At 43.2% G+C, this 19,736-nt stretch overlaps 2 protein-coding genes across 3 annotated transcripts; both read right to left on the bottom strand.

The window, feature by feature from the left end:
* Nucleotides 1-2,789: 2,789 nt before the first annotated feature.
* LOC115779412 (retinol dehydrogenase 8) lies at nucleotides 2,790-5,230 on the bottom strand. Of its 2 annotated transcripts, none has more exons than XM_030728057.1 (6): nucleotides 5,049-5,230; nucleotides 4,224-4,385; nucleotides 3,922-4,101; nucleotides 3,751-3,844; nucleotides 3,217-3,400; nucleotides 2,790-3,130 (listed from the first exon to the last, which is right to left on the bottom strand). In XM_030728057.1, the coding sequence occupies exons 1-6, from the start codon at nucleotides 5,143-5,145 to the stop codon at nucleotides 2,900-2,902; spliced, it is 948 nt and encodes a 315-aa protein (XP_030583917.1). In that variant the 5' UTR covers nucleotides 5,146-5,230; the 3' UTR covers nucleotides 2,790-2,899. The 2 variants fall into 2 exon arrangements, with proteins under 2 accessions (XP_030583917.1, XP_030583918.1); XM_030728058.1 differs by having other exon boundaries at nucleotides 4,224-4,410; nucleotides 5,049-5,213.
* Nucleotides 5,231-6,475: 1,245 nt separating this feature from the next.
* On the bottom strand, nucleotides 6,476-19,336 carry scinla (scinderin like a). Its single transcript, XM_030727651.1, has 18 exons — nucleotides 19,319-19,336; nucleotides 18,316-18,413; nucleotides 16,831-17,023; nucleotides 16,568-16,722; nucleotides 14,295-14,456; nucleotides 14,033-14,182; nucleotides 13,820-13,906; nucleotides 12,729-12,861; nucleotides 12,524-12,612; nucleotides 12,208-12,420; nucleotides 11,994-12,127; nucleotides 10,935-11,025; nucleotides 10,447-10,617; nucleotides 10,178-10,352; nucleotides 9,975-10,090; nucleotides 8,820-8,897; nucleotides 8,656-8,716; nucleotides 6,476-7,233 (listed from the first exon to the last, which is right to left on the bottom strand). The coding sequence occupies exons 3-18, from the start codon at nucleotides 17,006-17,008 to the stop codon at nucleotides 7,088-7,090; spliced, it is 2,139 nt and encodes a 712-aa protein (XP_030583511.1). The 5' UTR covers nucleotides 17,009-17,023; nucleotides 18,316-18,413; nucleotides 19,319-19,336; the 3' UTR covers nucleotides 6,476-7,087.
* Between the last annotated feature and the right edge of the window lie 400 nt (nucleotides 19,337-19,736).

Here is a 19,736-nt window from a genome sequence, read left to right as displayed (position 1 = left end):
CCATGATTGATTGTGTGTTTTTCTATACATGCTGCAGTGTGTGCTGAAAAATGAAACTGCTGACAATCAGATGCTTTCCAAACAGTATTTCATGTTGTATCAAAATCTGATGGTACTTTTCTGCATTCATGATTCCATCAATTTTCACAAGATCTCCAACACCACTGGCTGAAATCCAGCCCCAAACCATGACAGAGCCTCTGCCATGTTTACAGATGGCTGCAGGCACTCACTGTCACACCTCTCTCCTGACCTCTGAACATATTGGCAACAATCTGAACCAAAAACCCTTCACTGAGACCGTTTCTGATGAGGCTTCAGTGAACAGCAGATGGATCAGCTGAAGGTCCAGATGCAGCTCTCAGGTCTTTGCTGGATTTTTTTTCCTGCTTCTTAAGGACGTGACTTTCAGATGCTGTTCATCTGCTGTAGACAGTTTTTATGCCTGCCACTTCTTCTTTTGTCCTCCACTTGTCCCATTTTCTCCATTTTTTAAGGCCACACTGTGCACCATGCTGAGATATGCCACGTTTTCAGCTATTAGCTCACTAGGAATCACCTTGCTGGTGCAACAAACTATTTTGTGCCTGTCAAACTGTGTTATCTTTGGTATTTTCCATTGATTCAACTAAAGAAATGGGAACAAATTATGTGTTTTTGTCACAAACACTGGTTCATCCCTTGAGTTGGGTGCCTTTTATATGTTTGATTGTTTTATAAGTCAGTGTTAAGTAACTCAAAGGAAAAGAAAATATTTCACCTGAAAATGATCAGGTACGAGTAATGTAACTCTAACCCGGTGCCTGATTTTTTCCTTTGAATACAAACAGATAGATAGATACAGAAAACAAAGTGGTTCTCACTCAGAATTTATTAGCTTAATGTGTCACTACCTCAGATGAAAACTAACAGCATACACACAAATGATCCCAATTTCTCTACTGACCCCAGACTGATGGCTGACAGTCAAGTCAAGATTCTTTATTTGTCTCCCTTGGGAGAAATTTATCTTGGTTTAAAAAGAAGAAGAAGAGGGTACCCCTGCACAACAGAACAAAACCACCACTCAATCCGATAAACACAATAAAAACAATAAAACAGAATAATTTACATAGAAAAAATAGAACTGTAAATATAAAACCAATATACATTTTAACCAGTATACAATCTAAGAACCTATACAATTTGCTATGTGTACTTCTTCATCATGTTAGCTCGTTGATTGCCTTAATTGACAGGGGTACAAATGAATGTTTGTACCTGTTGTATTTACATAGAGGAACCCTGTACCTCCTTCCTGAATTCAGCAGCACGTACTCTGTGTGCAGAACATGGAGCTGTCAGTCAAGATGCTATTTGCCTGTGCAATAATTGCTGGGTCAAAGCGTTCCTGAAGGTTGGGGGGAGTGTGACCCATGATTTTGCCCGCTGTTCTTATTAGATTATGGATTTGCATTTTGGATTTAACTGTTAGATTTCCAAACCAGCTAGTTAGACCGTACCGGAGTACTGACTCTATTGTTGCTCTATAGAAAATTACCATTATGTTTTTGCAAACTCCGAATAGACGGAGTCTGCACGGAAAATGAAGACGCTGATGAATGCTGGCGGACACCGTGGCAACATGTGTCCACCAGCTCAGGTCACTGTCAGCGTGAACACCGAGGTACGAGGTCACAATGTGCTGATTTAACATAGAACTGACAGTCATTTGTATACAGGGTAAATAAGAATGGTGAACTGATGCACCCCTGGGGGGCGCCAGTACTGCTTACCAATGTACAGTATCTGAAAAGGTAGAATTGAATTTGACTTTCTGTGGCCTGTTGGTAAGGAAAGAGTGGTACCACCTAATTAAAAAGGGGTTTACATTCATCTGCACCAACTTTTCAAGGAGCATGTGCGGCTGAATTGAGTTAAAAGCTGAGCTGAAATCAACAAACAACATTCTAGCATATGTACCAGGCTTTTCAAGGTGCTTTAGAATAAAATGCATTAATGTTAACATGGCATCATTAGTACTACGTTTTTTTGTGTATGCAAACTGATACCTGTCTAACAGTGGCCCTACGTCAGTTCTGAGTTCATTTATCATGAGTCTCTCTAATGATTTATGTCACCTCTACTGCCCTTGTTGCCTGTTTTAGTGGGTCTTTGTACCCCTCTGCAGACACAGTCATTTATGCCCCTGCTTCTGTGATGATCCTCTGTTTTATTTTTGAGTTCATCAATATTCAGCAGCATCCAGACAGACTGGCCTCACAGGTGTGCCTAATGTTTGTTTTCTGCCACCTACTGTCCACTCAGAGAATAACAGCTTGAATTTTATTCTTTTCACGTGTTTTCTGAATAAATACTGTTAATATCCTAAAAAAAAAAAGTTTTCTCATGATAAAGTCCATGTGATGTGAGGCTCAGACCCCAACAGCCATATTCCACACTAAGCCATGAGTACATACCTTAGATAATCCAGTGGATTATCGAAGTACTCATGGCTTAGTGTTAGTGACATATTGTGTTTCTGGCACTCTGTCAGAGGCACAATATGTCACTAACAGAACTGGTTAACAAAATAACAAAACCCTTTAAAAAGGCAAACTCAATCAATTCGTCTTTAAAACTCTCCAAACTACCAGATTTTCTTTGATTTAATGTTGCTCTTTATAGCTTTGCTTATGTCTCATATCGCATAAGGCTCGGAGGCTTGTCGACTTAACGTACAGTTGTGTTACTGGGTGTGGTTTAAGCCTGCAGGAGCTTCCTGCCACGTGTAAAAAGAGGCTGCATGGTCACTGCTTTTCATATGCTTCTTTATTTCAGCTCATAATTCCAAAGGGGAAGAAAGAAAATACAGGTAAATGAGCCTGTGTCACAGAAATAACACACACATGACATGCACTCAGTTGCTCTTATCTAAGCTAAAACTCTTTCTGCTCCTCCAGCGCAAAAGTTTGAAGAAGTTCAGGCTGGTGGTGAAGACCTTGTCGTGTTCAAATACCATTTTGTAAAATGTTTCAATTGGGAGGTCACCGCCGGGGTCGGCGTATTTGAGTGTGGTCATAGGGGTGTAAAGAGTGTTTGTCTGGTGACGGAAGGGCGGATTGTCCATGGTGATGACCTTGAAGGTGTGCTAGGAGGAAAAATAAGTCACAGTATAGTTTATCGTTCTCACATTGTGTTAAAGGTTAAAGGTGAAGTATGTCTGCTGAATAATACCTCTGCTACGTCCTCAGGAACCTGCCCGAGGGTCTCAAAGATCTGTTTGTAGCTCTTCAAGTAGATGTTTGTGAACATGTCAGCAGTCACTTTGTCTGCTTTGCTGAGATCAATCTTCAGGCCCTCCTCATAAACCTTACGCTCAAACTCTGTAATCACTGGACCTGGCTCTATCAGGCTGATGCTGGAGGAGAAAGAGAAGCAGAATAAAACAGAGACACATCCCTTCCAAAAGAAAACATTTCAGTTATGGAAACTTTAGAAACCACCCTGAATACATTTCATATTCAGTTACTATTCAATGCTTTTGTTAAAACATGCCAAAAATCCAGGTGTGTTAGCATACTTTCCTGCACAAAGGGGTGGGTGTTATTGTGCAATATGACTGCACAGATGTCCCAGATACAGCGGCTGCTTTGCAGGTCGTTTCATGTTTGTTCTCAGCAGGAAATTTGTATCCCTCCCTTTGTGTGCACGTTTTTAACCTCACAAAGGTCAAAATGTGGTAATGAGGTAAAAATGGCAGTATCTTACTTCAGACCAAACCTCAGGACTTGTATTGCTAAGCTTTCACAGAAGCCTTCCAGTGCAAACTTAGATGCTGCGTAGACGTCGTTGAATAAAATCCCTGAAACGGAGAAAGACGCCATTAAGACACCGTGTCATAAAAATGTTCTCATGATCAGCAGGTGTAGCAGCTCTCACCCTGAATCCCCATGACGCTGCTAATGACCACAATATGACCTTTTTTCCTGCGCTTCATGTCAGGCAGGGTTTCCTTCATTAATCGCACAAGTCCAAAGAAGTTGGTGTCCATGAGAGTCTTCATCTCATCAATAGACTGACACTCGATGGGTCCAATCAGACCAATCCCAGCATTACTTACTGTGAAAGGAGATCACACACACACACACACACACACACACGTATGAATTTGAAATATACAAAGATGTAAAAATAATAGTCCTAAAAAGCCTGTTTGTGCTGTTTTGACTGGTGGAGCTTACTGAGAATGTCGACCCTGCGCTCAGGCAGACTGTCCACACAGGCTTTGATGGAGGCCTCGTCACACACGTCCAGCTGCTTGATCTCCAAGGTCCGGCCCAGGGTCCGACCTGCTGCCTCAATCAGAGCGTCGGCCTTACTCAGGTTCCTCATGGTGGCGTAGACTACAACAGCAAAAGTCATCTGAAGCTGTGGCGTTTTTTTTTGAATACACAAGTGAAATTAAAATTTACCACAAATTATCTCCGGTGGGATCTGCGAATGTGGACAAATTTCATTTGATTTTCTCTGAGTTTGTTTTTCCTGTGTTGCCGGTCGCATCGGCACAGCAGAGGTAAAAGTTACTCAGGATAATCCACACATTTCGTCCACAGCACACTTCCAATAAAAGTATTTATGCTTAGTCTTTGTGGTATGAAAAAAGTGAGCCTGTGCAAGAAAGCCAAGAAATCCCTCCCTGATGATGTAAATATCCTTAAATATCCTTGCTAAATGGTATTCATTTTACAGTTAACTTTAATGAATAGTTTGCAAAGTGTTCACTGCTGGAAGTGTTTGAATGAGCTGGGCTCAGCAGCCATGTGGAGTTCAAGTAAAAGTATATGTGAGATGGTAATATTTTAAAACACCCCTAAAATTAAAACCTAAATATTAGCCTCTAGCATTTTTCACACATTTCCATTCTCACATTTGAAGTGTTCTTCCGTCACACTCCGATATACATGAAATACATTTTCCTGCATTTCTCTTTACACCTGACCTAAAGAGTTTCCGAACTGCAGCTCGACAACCTCAGCCAGCTTAGACAAAGCCCTTTAAAAAGTTACCCATGAACCTCTTCTTCTCATCTTTTGCAATGTGGACAGCCAAAGCGAGGCCAATCCCAGAGGAGCAGCCGGTGATGAGTACCACCTTCTGGTTCATTGTGCCGGGTTAGTGTTTGTCTTGCAGCTCCAGCAGCAGAGAACAAAACGGGAACAAAAGACGAGAGACAGCAGGCCATGTGCAGGCCCTTTTAAAGCCCCCCCTCCTAATCCAGAGGTTTACAACTCAGCAAAAAGCGGTGTGCACACGGCCTGAAGATTATTCATGGTCTTCACGTGGTACGTAGCATGGTGAGGATTTAGGCTAATGATAGTCTGGCTGTAAGATGAGGAAACCCATCAGACCCATCAGCAAAGCACATCTTTCTATTTAAATCAAACAGAATACAATCAAACAATGGAGAAATATTTTATTAAATTTCTCAATTTCTCACAATTTTTTTTGCAATCAAGATAGCAAAAAGGTGCGTTTGATATAAAGAAGGCCACACTTCACTTGGAGGATGTAGTTTAGCTGTTTTTGTGCATTACATTACTTTTAACTGTGGGTCTCTTTTATTAAGTACCCTACTTAATGATTTTTAATATCATTTTTGAAAATACATCCAAAATTTTCTTTACAGCATGGTGGTGTGGTGGTTAGCGCCTGCTGCCTCACAGATAGAACATCTAGAAGGTCCTGGGTTCGATTCCACTCACTCCACCTGTGTGGATTTTCCATGTTCTCCCCATGTCTGTGTGGGTTTCCCCCCACAGTCCAAAGACATGCAGTTAGTGGGGTTAGGTTAACTGGTCACTCTAAATTGCCCATAGGTGTGAATGGTTGTCTGTCTCTGTGTTAGCCCTGTGACAGGTTGGTGACCTGTACAGGTGTACCCTGTGTTAGCTGGGGCAACCCTGAAAAGGACAAGTGGAAGAGAATGGATGGATTTTTAACATCTACTGGCATACACAGCTCCATTTTAATAATTTTCTGCTTTCCTATCAGAACTAGAATTATTTTTTAATCAGCATCCATCCTCTGCTTATCCTGTTCAGGGTTGCGAGGGCTGGAGCCTATCCCAGTAGAGGCAGGATACACCCTGTACAGGTCGCCATCCTGTCGCGGGGCTAACACAGAGAGACAGACAACCATTCACACCTATGGGCAATTTAGAATCACTAACCCCACTAACTGCATGTCTTTGGGCTGTGGGAGGAATCCCACGCAGACACAGGGAGAACATGCAAACTCCACACAGAGCGGCCCAGGCCAAGGTGGATTCAAACCCAGACCTTCTAGCTCAGGGATCCTCAAATCCAGGCCTCGAGGTCTGGTGTCCTGCAGGTTTTAGATGTGTGTCTGCTTCAACACACCTGAGTCAAATATAGAAGTCATTAGCAGGACTCTGGATAACTTGACTGCATACTGAGGAGGTCATTCAGCCATTTGATTCAGGTGTGTTGGATCAGGGACACATCTAAAACCTGCAGGACACCGGACCTCAAGACCTGGAGTTGAGGATCCCTGGTCTACGGTGTTCTTCTCGCTGTGAGGCAGCAGTGCTAACCACCATGTGCAGCCTTTTAAGGTAAATTTGCTTTTGGTAACATGTTGCAGAAACAGCACAGACAGTTGCTAAAACCAGGGCTCTGATCACTTACATAAATACCACCTTAAAAATCAGAGGTCAATAATTAATCGTCTTCTACTAGATTTATGATCATTTTAATTTTATTTTATCTAAAAACAAATGTAATTTTCTCAGACTCAGCGTTAGTTATTCAGACTGAGACAGTGTGAATAAAATGTAGATTCTCAGGTCTCGGTGAAAGTCAAACGTAGGATTAGATTAATCATCTTCCAAGAAGATGTGACCCCAAACTTGTGAGCTGTAAATATTTAAATCTTTATTAACATGCATCACACCTCTAAACTGCCCTCTAAGCTCATCTGCAGAGAAGCTGCATCTTATGTGTCAATTTATGCTTCAAGGTCAACAAAGCATGCTAAGCATTCAAACTATCCAGATTTGAAGAAAGGGTGTTTTTGCTATTAAATTCTATTGGGCATAAAGGTCTTGTTCCCACAAGTTTGGGTCCCAAGCTTGGAACCATCCGGTGAAGGACGGGATCTCCTCCCCCTGCTTAAGGATGGTGATGGGGGTACCGCGACGGCCAGAGGGGTCTGTATCCACGTACTGTTTGGCTGAAAGGAAACAGGAAACATGTGATCTGAAGTCTCATCTATACAATAGCATAAAAGGGCCATTAAAAGTATGAGAAACCTTTATATTATTCAACATTAAGTGGTAAATTTACAAGTTACAAACAATTATGAAAAGAAAAAAATCCCAGCTCGCCCTGTGGGCGGTCTTTGTCCTCCAAGCTCGGGTCCTCTACCAGAGGCCTGGGAGCTTGAGGGTCCTGCGCAGTATCTTAGCTGTTCCCAGTATTGCGCTCTTCTGGACGGAGATCTCAGATGTTGTTCCAGGAATCTGCTGGAATCTCCCAGTTTGGGGGTCACTGCCCCGAGTGTTCTGATTACCACGGGGACCACTGTTACCTTCATCTTCCACATCCTTTTCCAGCTCCTCTCTGAGCCCTTGGTATTTATCGAGCTTCTCGTGTTCCTTCTTCCTGATGTTGCCGTCACTTGGTATTGCAACATCTATCACTACGACCTTCTTCCTTTGTTTGTCCACCACTACGATGTCCGGTTGGTTAGCATCACAAGTTTGTCTGTATCTGGAAGTCCCACAGGATCTTAGCTCTGTTGTTCTCAACCACCCTTGGGGGCGTATCCCATTTTGACCTCAGGACTTCCAGGTCATACTCTGCACAGATGTTCCTGTATACTATGCTGATTACTTATTTATGGCGTTCCATGTATGCCCTGCCTGCTAGCATCTTGCACCCTGCTGTTATGTGCTGGATTGTCTCAGGAGCATCTCTGCACAGCCTGCACCTGGGGTCTTGCCTGGTGTGGTAGACCCCAGCCTCTATCGATCTTGTGCTCAGAGCTAGTTCCTGTGCTGCCATGATTAGTGCCTCTGTGCTGTCTGTCAGTCCAGCTTTGTCCAGCCATTGGTAGGATTTCTCTATGTCAGGACTTGCCTTACTCTCTGCAGGTACTTGGAGGTTGCAGCTTTCTCCTCTTCATGGTTCCTGAAGGGATTCCAAGGTTTGTAGCTGTCCTCAATGGCTGCAATGTTGCCTTCTGGTAGTGCAATCCCCTCAGTTCTGACTACCTTCCCTCTCTTTGCTCGGTCATTGCTTAAGCTCCGAGGCCTCTGGTAGAGGACCCGAGCTTGGAGGGCAAAAAGACCGCCCGTAGGGTAAGTGGGAATTTTTTTTCTCTGAGATTAGGCAGTTATATATTTCCAAGATTAAAGTCTTAAATGTCTGACAAAAAATATTTTGTTCTCAGAGTAAGTCAATACATTTACAAAAAAAAGGGCACAAAAAAAAATTGTATGACTCAATAATCTCAAAGAATATTTAAATACTTTTTTGTTAAAGTTGTAAGTTTTTTCCTCATAAAATGACCAGTTATCTAAAATAAGAATAGCTATAATAATTCACACTTTTTCTCTGGGAAAATAACTCCATTCACTCTAATAATTCTTACCCATTTTTGGTGATTCAGTTTTCTCCGTTTCATTTGCATTCTTTCCGATCCAAACAAAAATCTGGTGGGAGCAGAAACCAAAGGCATTTTAGAGCGAAGGAATCAAAGGGAGAAACACTTAGACTCACTACAACTGGAGTGTTTCATCAGAAGTGCTTTTATACCTGATCCCAGGTGTCCAGAATCATGACATCATCAGTTGCTAGGTCAATCTGTGAGAATTCACCGGGCACTTCTTCCACCTGAAAATTGTATTACAAAGTTATAAAGATGGTTAAAATATCTGTAAGTAAATAACATGACTGCTTATATATAACATACACTGATCGACCATAACATTATGACCACTTAATATGGTGTTGGTCTCCCCTTTGCTGCCAAAAGAAACCCAACCCATGGACTCCATTAGACCCATGAAGCTGTGCTATGGTATCTGCACCAAGGTGTTACCAACAGATCCTTTAAGTCCTGGAAGCTGTGAGGTGGGGCCTCCATGAATTGGACTAGTTTGTCCAGCACATCCCACAGATGCTCGAATGGACTGAGATCTGGGGAAGTCAACACCTCAAACTCATTGTTGTGCTCCTCAAACCATTCCTGAACCATTTTTGATTCATGGCAGGGATCCTACTGACAGAGACCACAGCCATCAGGGAATACCATTTCCATGAAGGTGTACATGGCCTGCAACTATGGCGGGATGGCAGGATCCAAGGTTTCTCAGCAGAACATTCCCCAAAGCATCACACGGGCTTGCCTTCTTCCAGTACAGCATCCTGGTGCCAGGTGTTCCCCAGGTAAGCGATGCACACGCACCCCACCATCCACCCTTTAATTTCTCAATGTTCCTAAAGGGATTAATGAAGTTTTATCTAATCTTCTATCAGAACCAGCAGTTTGAGCTACGGTAGCTCGTTCACTGGATCGGACCGTACAAGCCAGCCTTCACTCCCCACACGTCTCAATGAGCCTTGGCTGCCCACGCCCCTGTCACTGGTTCAGCACTGTTCCTTCCTTGGACCATTTTTGATTGATACTGACCCCTGCAGACCAGGAACCCCCCACAGGAGCTGTAGGTTTGGAGACACTGACCAACTAGCCAACACATTTTGGCTCTTATCAAACTCGCTCAAATCCTTATGTTTGTCCATTTTTCCTGCTTCTAACATCAACTTTGAGGACAAAATGTTCACTTGCTCCCTGATATATCTCACCCACTAACAGGTGCCATGATGGACATAGTCAGTGTTATCCACTTCACCTGTCAGCGGTCATAATGTTATGCCTGATCAGTAATTGATAAACCGCTGAATACCCACCGTTAGCCTGCCAGTTTTGTTTGAACATCCAAAGAGTCGTGGCAGATGGACCACTCCCTGCAAGGCCTTGGACGTCTGGTATTCTTTCTTACCATCCAGAGCAGCCCAGAAAATAGCTGGAAACAGGGAGGAGAGCAGATTTCTATATGGAACATTTCATAGGACCACTTTGTGGAAACCAAAGTTCTACTTCTGGCCCTTACCTGGCTCTTGTGTCTCTTCCAGCACAGTAGCAGTTCCTCCGAGGAGGCTGGCAACATAGTTGGCTGCAGCCACCTCGTCCGAACTCGCACCTTTTCCCTTCCACAGGAAAAGGCAGTCAGGCGTCTTCAGCACAAACACATCATTGGTGTTCAGAGAGGAGGCAAGGGGCTTCACCTGGGTCAGTGAGACAAGTATAAGGAGGAGTAGCATCATGTGATCATTATAAAGCAGCAGTTCATGCACATTCAGTGTAATAAATGAGGCTGACCTCAACGGCTCGGGTGGCGTTGGTGCAGCTCTTGCGGACGTGAAAGAGCCGCGTGCTGCTCGGCTTGGTCTCTCCACACTTACGGGACGTCCCACCCAGGTGGATGACCAGGGGCTTGTCCTTAAACAGGCTCACGAGATGGGAGGGTTCTTGACCCTGAGTGACGCGAACCTGCAGAGACACAGCCACACAGTCACTGAGTCTGATGAGCAGACTAATGCCAGTCTTATCTGTTTAGTAACCAGCAGCTAGGAGCTGGTTCCCTCAGCTCAGAGTAAAGACTGAAAACAGCAGCTCAGAAACATCCACCTACATTTCTATCTCGCTGTCCGACTTGTATCCAAAGCTAACAGCTGCTAGCTGTAGCCCCACATTTCATAAGACTGATGCGAGCGTTGCACTGTTCCTCTTACTGCCAGGTACAACATTTTAATCTTCTTTGAAACCTAAAATAATATTTTAAATTGCTTTTACAGTAAATCTCTTACCTGTGTTGCGACTCCACCCATGGAATCATCCAGCTGGACAGTGAGGAAGGCTGAAGCAGCCAGTTCATCCTGAGTGCATTTCTGCCCCTGCCTACAGCAAAGCCACACGTGTGTTAACTCTTCAGGCACAGTTAAATACACCCGACCCACTCAGCCCCTTCACACAGCTTCAGGTTAAATGCATGTTAGCTGCTTATATGTAAACTGCACACAATTATTCTGTAATTTGTTCCACATGTTTTTGTCCCAGTGTTGAGAATTTTCAGACATCCTATGAATACTAATATCAGCCTTTCCTCCACTCTGTCTATCACCTGTGTGGCAGCCAGGGTGGAAGTTAAAGGTGGTTTATTGTGAAGTGACATTACAAGTACAGCTAAACTGGAGCTGACTGGGCACCGGCACTAAAATACAAAACTAAGGAGCAGAGAGACACACAGCACAATTAAACGCTGACGACGACACGACCACGGCTTAAATACAAACACGGGATAACGAGAGGATCAGGAGCAGGTGGAGACACAGCTGGGAATAATTAAACGAGACAAGAGGAAACAAACTGAACACGAAGCATGTGAGACTCACAAAGTAAAACAGGAAACTGGAAACAAGTAGGCAGAGATGCAGACTTGTCACAACACTGAGAAGAAAACTAAATATAGAACAAACGAGTCAAGAGAAATGACATGAACGAACAAAGGGATTCAATATGAATAACTATAATTACAGAAAACAATAAACTAAGAATTAAAACCATAAGAAAACACAAATTTTAAATGTGTGTAAACCTCCCATCAGCTTCAGTTTTATGCATTTTGCATTCCCATCGCACTGAACTGTTATTGGAGCAAAGACCTGAGCATTTGTGATAATGTGCTCTGGACAGAGACGCAGTTGTTTGACCACAAACTGCAATAAAAACAGCGCATTTGTTTTTGTAAGAGCTCTATTGTTTATTTCTATTATTGCATGTTTCATGTTCCTGAACAGAGAAAGAATAAATCTTTGGCCTGGACCCTTAAAAGACAAATCCTGCCAGACTGGAGCTGTTTCACCCACCATGTGTAGATGATGTGCCTCTCTCTGCCTCCGTGGTTGTAAGAGTACAGCAGCAGGTAACAGTCACCTCCAAAGAACTGCCCATAGGTGGATTTATCCACAGGAACCTTATCCCCTCCTTCCACACGCCAAATCTGCAGATATCCACCAATGCTGCAGTGACACACTGATATTTGAAGAAAATAACACACCGAATGTCATGTTAGTTACATACCTGGACCTTCCCGGAGCCATCATCGACCATGCCATGCTGGGCAGCCATGGCATGGTTGTTGTGGAGCTTGGATGGGTCAAAGGGAATCTGCTCCACCTTGGCGATACGACCTACTGTGTAGGTCTGACCCGGGCCTGTGATATTCCCTTCAAACCATTTGAAGAAGAACTGCTTAAACAAGGTGGGCTCACTCCCTGCTGGCACTATCAGGACCTGTGCATAAAATCCACAGAAGAAGCATGAACTCATAACCAGGATGGAGGGAGCAGGAAGGATGAGGTTCTGGCAGCAGATGATCTCTACATGCTGATATTACCTGAGTTTTACTGGAGTAATTGTGCTCTGCGATGAACTTGTCTGCAGCAGCCTTCGCTGCTGCGCGCTCTTCTTTATTTGCGTTGCGTCCTGCAGATTGAAGTGTGGTACGCAGAGCAGAGACGTTAGACTGGTAAAATCTATTAATGAGTCATGCATGTTTAAATGGAGCGGTACCACCTGTAAATAAATGGATGTGAAAATACCTTTCCAGACAAATATCTGATTGTCCACTCCATTGTCCAGGATGTAGCAGTCGTTCTGGGACAGCATGCCCTGTTTGAATGGGTTTTTATCAGCCACCAAAGACGTCTTCATGGTGCCAGCAGCATCAGAAATCTAGACAGCACAGAGATGGAAACATCTGCATCTGTCATCTGTGTCTCTGACATACAGGAATCATTTGAAGTCTAGATACAGCACAGGTTGAAAACAGAACCTTGAAACATCTCTCATATTTTGATCTGAACCTGGAAATGATCCCAAAGTGTTAAATTATAGAAACGTATGCAGTATACACACACAGGAAGATTAATGAGAAACACTACAGTTAGGTCAGCAGGTTAGTGGCAGTAACTGTTTCAGTGCCTTGGTTGTGTCTCCTCGCTGAAGCAGCATTCAGATCAAACTGCAGAATGGAACAAATTACACATTTTGATTGACTCATTAGAGGTTTGTTGAGGGAAATCAATTTGCAGCCACTGTCCATCTTTGTGAGCACAATGTTGCTGAAACTGAGTGTCAGAGATCACATAGTTACTTTAAACAGTCTCCTCCTCAGCACTTCACTGAAGGCTTCTACTCTAAGGGCCCTGTGGAGAGCACTATAAAGAATCTGTGGACATTGTAGCATCAAACCACAATCACACACACTACAGATACGCAAAGACTGCAATCAGCAAGTCTGGTCTCAGTGGGTGGATAGCATCGCCTTTGGAGAGGGGAACAAGAAACACGTCTGAGCCCATCCTGAGAGTCAAACAGGGTGGACTTTCAGTCTGTCCTCCATACTCACCCAACCTCAACCCCACTGAATGTGTTTGGAGCACATGAAACCCCAGCATCACAGGAGGCTCTTAGAAACACAATGGCAGGATAACATGGCTAATCAGGTTTTGTAAATTCTTGTACTGAGTCCCTGCAGCTTGACTGCTGCTGTCATTAAAGCAACAGTGGAGAAAATGAACAAGTGGACCTGATCATTTCTAATAAAATACCTTTTATTAGGTTTAAAATGAAAGCCAATTAGAAGTGTTGGGCTCAGAGGTTTTGGCCCTCTCCCTGTGCGGGCATTTACCAGATAAAGCGACGCCTTGTTCCTGTTTGTCGTTTCAACATCTGTATCGGTGCTTCCTGGTGGGAGGTCGGGTTTGGCTCCGAGTTCCTATAAATGAATACAGCATTGTACTTAACATCCTCTCCAACCCCCAAGTGACACAAACGACTTCTTTTAAGCAGTCACAAACAACACAAAGTGTTTTGTGAAGTGTTTTAAATAAAGGAGGCTTACCGTAGTCACAGCTGCCGGCTCAGCACCTTCATCGACCGTGTGCACCTCAGCACGGCCGTTTCGCTCATTGTCACGGATATCTCGGGCCATCTGAGTGGCTTTGAGCTTCTCGAAGTGATTCGCTTCACTGCCAAACCAGCAGTAGATGTTCTATCGATTCAGAGAAAAGATTCAAAGAGGAAAATAAGGCTGTGGTGAAACACAGCAGCAGCTAAAGCCTGCACTCCTGTATCTCTGTAAAACACGTTATGTTGTAGATCACCTTCCCCAGATCAATGATGAAGCAGTCTCCTTTGTTGAAGCTTTTCCAGGACAGCTCCACCTCCGTGGCTCTGACCGGTCGACGGCCTTTCAGGTGCAGCAGGCGTTTAACAGCTACGTCATTGGTGACCACATGTTTGAAGCCAGAGGCAACTCCACCTTTCTGGGTTAAAAAGTCCAAAATATTTCACAATTATGGTGTTTGTAAGATTAATACTAAAGTATTGGGAGAGAAAACTGGCACAGCTGTCATGCCTGTGTGCTGCATTTGTAACTATTCAATTCTTTAAAGTCAACATCATCTCTGAAGATCGCGTCTATTCATTTGTTTAAACTGTGTAAAAAACGACCAACAGGTAACTTTGATACTAGGAAGAGAGTCTATAAAGAGTCCAGCACATAAATATACACTATACTGCATATAAAAGATGGATGCAGCCTCCAGTTCTGAAAGTGAGGCAAACACAGGTGCTTTGAATAAAGTGTGACTCAGGTCACAAAAACCAAATGTACAATTCTATGAGGAAAAAGCTTCACTTCTCCCTTTATTTATGACCATAATAAACGTGTTGCCAATGAGTTTTTGGTCTTTATCACAAGTTTCAAGATTTATTTAATACAGCAAAGGTTCATCGAGTACATTACGGTGCAATTTAAAGTAAAACAGGTGAAAGGCTGGGCTTTAGGACACTGCTATCTTGCTACCCTGGGAGTATTTTTTCCCTCCATCAGATCTAACACTTGCTTTTTCCATCTGTTTTTATGAAAAATCAACATGCCACTATCTAAATGACTAAACTTGAAGTTTCCATAAATCAACAGGTGATGTCAAGGTGGCTACACTTATCATTTAATTACAGCCTACAAGCATGTTATTATGATGTACATTAGTTTTATGCATATGTAAAAAAAAACATAAGCTCTCTCTGGCTTAGCTCTATATGCTAATCCTGCAGCTGTTAACACAGGTTCATAACCCAGTGCTCAGAGGTAGAGACAGAGCTAAAAATTTGTTCCAGTATTGGTGCTGCTCTCCATAATGGCTTACACAGCATGATCATGCAATATCCAAAGTTAGCTTAAAGCCTTTTCTAGGCATGAGTTCTGAGCCCAGTACTAGTTCTTCTGACACCTTCGGGCTGTGGTAGAAGAGGTTTTACAGCAGGAACATGCAGCTGACAAATATGCAGGAATATGATCATGCAAACATCTCAAACTGATGTTCCACAGATGTGGAATCCATGACACTGAGAACTGAGGCTCAGGCAGTGCTAATCCTGCAGCCTGATCAGAGTTTGAGGACCCTGGAAAAGCCACATGCATTAAATAGAAGTAGATACTGAATGGAAACATTGCACCTTATTTATTTAAATGATATATGCTCATATATTGCATCCTCAAGGGAACCCAGGTGGTCACCAAGCTTCTGGAACTTTAGAATATGCTCATTAGCACAGACATGCATGCATGACCTTAACGGGCTCTTTGAACATGGAACAAAATCAGCTCTCACACACCTTCGACATGTATTCACACTCAGGTAATGAATCATTTCAGACTCTCGTATGTCACGGTTTTTTAGCCACTCCTTTTCTAGTAACTGTATAAGAGGAAAATACTTTGGGCCGCTGTGCATAACAACACAGAAGGTGTTACAACATGCCTTGAATCGTGCCCACAGTCACTGCACTCCTCCGGGTGTCCTGATTAGAGCTGCTCTCGACTGACAGCAGAACAAAGTTCATTCCTTGAACTATGACAAACAGCAGCATGGCTTCAGTCGGACTACCTGCTGGACCTTCAGAGCTGTTTTGGTGCCTGCAGCCGTCACAGCACATTTACAGAGACGACAGCGACAAAATCAGCTGAAAGTCACTATAAAGTGTGTTTGTGCATCACATCAAGAGACTGCTTTCGCCACGAGATTAGTATCACAACTTCAAATTCATATCATCCTCCAGCTCTGTTTCCTGCATCAGTTTATGACATGTACAGCTCTTTAGCTCTTTGGTATGATGGCAACATGTTTCAGCTCGCCTTGTTTGCTGGTTCAAAATCTCCACGGAGTACCTCAGGAAAACCTGAGGGACCACCTATCACAGCTGGCAATGCCCCAAAAATAGCACAGCAACAAGTTACTTCCCATACAAAGACAGTACTTGAACAGCCTCCTGAGGTCAGATCGCTAAAATGCTTTATTTAGAAATAGAATAGAACTTTATTGAAACAAACAAATTCAAAACATTTAGACCTCTGTGAGCATGCGTGTCTCACCTTGTATTTGATGCCTGACTTGAAGTAGCTCAGAAAGGTGATCGACTCTCGGTCTTGAAATTCGTTGTATTGGATTGCAGCTCCGGCCAGGTGGTCATCCAGCTGAGTTATGAAAATGGCAGCCGCCCCACTCTCATCCTGAGAAGCTTCATCGCCTGAGATTAAACAGATGAACAGTGAAAAAAGGATAGAATGCCTGTAAAATCAAACACAATACAGGCAGAGAGGATTTAAATTTGCTCTCAGCAAAAAAAATCCAATACCAATCCACGAATGGACATTGTAAGAAGGAGCCTTGGTGGTGTGGAGCAAGATGTAAGCATCGCCGATGAAGAAGTCTCCATAGAGTTCAGGAGGGACGGGTTTCAGATCCATGCTCTCCACCCGCCACACCTGCAGGCCAGGCTTCTTCCCTGCAGTCTGAAACTCTTTGTGTACCATCGTGATGATGAGGACCTGAGAGGAGACGTGTCTTCATTAAACCCCCTCAACAGCTAACATGATATGACTTATTCAAGCAAGAATACCAAAATTCTCTGAGTCCAGCTTCTGAAATGACAGGACACTGATCAACTTTGGGTTCAGGACAGCTGATTGGCCAAAACAAGCAATTTTATGGCTTTAAGTTTTATTAATTCCTCAGAACTTTCTGACATTTTAGAGACTTGAGATGAAAATAATCGATTGTTGCAGGCCCAGTTTTATACAGTTATCAAATCTGCCTTTCATACTGGATTCAGAGAGCAAAATCACAAATAAATTGAATTCAGTTTTATTTATATAGCAACAAATCACAACAAATAGTCACCTCAAGGTGCTTTATGTTATAAGATAAAGACCCTACAATAATACAGAGAGAACCAACAGTCAAAACGACCCCCTATGAGCAGCACTTGGTGACAGTGGGAAGGAAAAGCTCCCTTTAACAGGAAGAAACCTCCATCAGAACCAGGCTCAGGGAGGGGCAGTGAAGACACACTGCGGAAGAGAGCCGGACATTAATAATAACTAATGATTAAATGCAGAGTGGAGTATAAACAAATTAATAAGGTGAATGAAAAGAAACAGTGCATTATGGGAACCCCCCCAGCAGACTAGGCCTATAGCAGCATAACTAAGGGAGGGTTCAGGGTCACCTGATCCAGCCCTAACTATAAGCTTGATCATAAAGGAAAGTTTTAAGCCTAATCTTAAAAATAGAGAGGGTGTCTGTCTCCTGAATCCAAGCTGGGAGCTGGTTCCACAGAAGAGGGGCCTGAAAGCTGAAGGCTCTGCCTCCCATTCTACTCTTAAGTATCCTAGGAACCACAAGTAAGCCAGCAGTCTGGATGTCACAGGGTGTGTCTGCTCACGGTGTGTGTGTGTGTGTGTGTGTGTGTGTGTGTGTGTGTGTGTGTGTGTGTGTGTGTGTGTGTGTGTGTGTGTGTGTGTGTGTGTGGCACACTGTAGAGTGCTCACTGAACGCTCCCAACTAGCAACCACAAAACCAGGCATTTTGTATGTCCTCTCCTGGTATATAATAACATACATATATTTAATGAGGATCGTAAAATACAAGAAACAAATGTTTCCCAAACGAATTTGACACATTGAAAACATATTTCAGCCTGTTTTCCTCTCATGGAAAATGAGGCAGAGCTCCTGTCAGTGTCCTCAGCGCTGTAAGGACTCCTTTATAAACGCTGTGCTGAACGCCAGCGACTTCTATTAGCATTCATTCTGTAGCATCAGAGAGAGCTTTCCATTACCTGCTGTAGACAGTAGTCAGATGTTGGATGTGAAGGAGCTGCAGCGATGCTCTTCCAGTTCTCCGCCCGCTTCCCTGAGCTGCGCTCTGCTTTAAAGGCTGAGCAAACATCCGCATTCAGACGGAGAGGCGTGCCCGGCCCGGCCCAGCCCGGCCCGGCCCGGAGCAGAGGACGGTGGACAGATTTAAGCGCAAATTTAAAAGCTACTTTTCCACTGTTTGCTTTACACTTTCACTTTATTTCACATGGAAATATAAGCAAGTTAACTAGGAAAGCAATAACTTAACTAATTATCCACTTATTTTGAATACATTTTATTGCAATATATGTATTTGCTTGTAGTAAGGTATGCACTTTCTTATGCTCCCCTCCCTACTTCCATTAAATTCCAGTGGTGGATTTGAACATATAGTCAAATGTGTAGTTCTATTTTGGGCTCTACTTTTTCTGCTACTTCTTCGCGTTTCCTGTGATGTCACTCTCACGGCTTTAGAAGTTGGTTATTATGTATTTTTAAAATAAAAAATGTGATCTAATTATGACATATAAAGCCCTGTTTTGCACAGTGTTAACAAAGCTCCGCCTCTTCATGTCTCAGATTTCATGCAACACTGGTTACACAACATCACTAAAATAACTCACATAACTACTGTCTTTTTATTGAGGTTTTTCGGGAAAGTGTTAATTTTCAATGCCGCACTTTGTATTAATGATATTTAATTTTATGGAAGCAGATGGTTTGAATAGATCCTGCTGAAATCCAAGCATTTATGCACACAGTCTGCACGCAGCTATTACAAGAGAAAAAGTGATGCAACATAATTACATTAATCCAGCATCTGTTGCTCCAACATCTGAAGTGCATAAGGTGCACAAGTAAACCTATATCTCATCTTATAAAAACACACTGCAAATCCCAACAAAGTACTTCAGAAAAATGGAGCAATGCAGGACAGAAACCTTTAAGAGGAATATTTTACATTAAATTTTTACCATAACCTACCAAAAAGAGCTAGAACGGGACGCTGAATGATCTCCTTCCAGAATCCTAAATGATCTCTGATGTCGAACAGCAAAAGGCTAAATGTCAGCGAGTTTCTCCTTCTCCAGGAAGTGGCTGGATTGTGGATTGCATGACCAGTGATTTTGCAATCACATAACTGTTGTTTGGGCATGCACTTGAGTTTGCAGTGTGATTGTGTGTGACTTGTCTGTCAGTAGCTGGAATTAGTGAGCACTCTGATTCCTATGTGGCAGCTTGACAGAACGTGAAGGCACCAATCTCTCCTCTGAGCTCCACCAGTCGCCTCAGGTTAGGGTTGGCTCCATCACTCCCACTGCCAAAGCTGCATCAGCACATTGTGCCTCATTTAGCAGTCTACACAAAATGCACACAGTTGGTGTCTGGGACATACCACCAT

Source organism: Archocentrus centrarchus, chromosome 4 (assembly GCF_007364275.1).
Source record: "Archocentrus centrarchus isolate MPI-CPG fArcCen1 chromosome 4, fArcCen1, whole genome shotgun sequence".
Taxonomy (NCBI): Eukaryota; Metazoa; Chordata; class Actinopteri; order Cichliformes; family Cichlidae; genus Archocentrus; species Archocentrus centrarchus.
The sequence above is the reverse complement of the archived record's forward strand: the minus strand, read 5'-3'. Positions and strand labels throughout refer to the sequence as shown.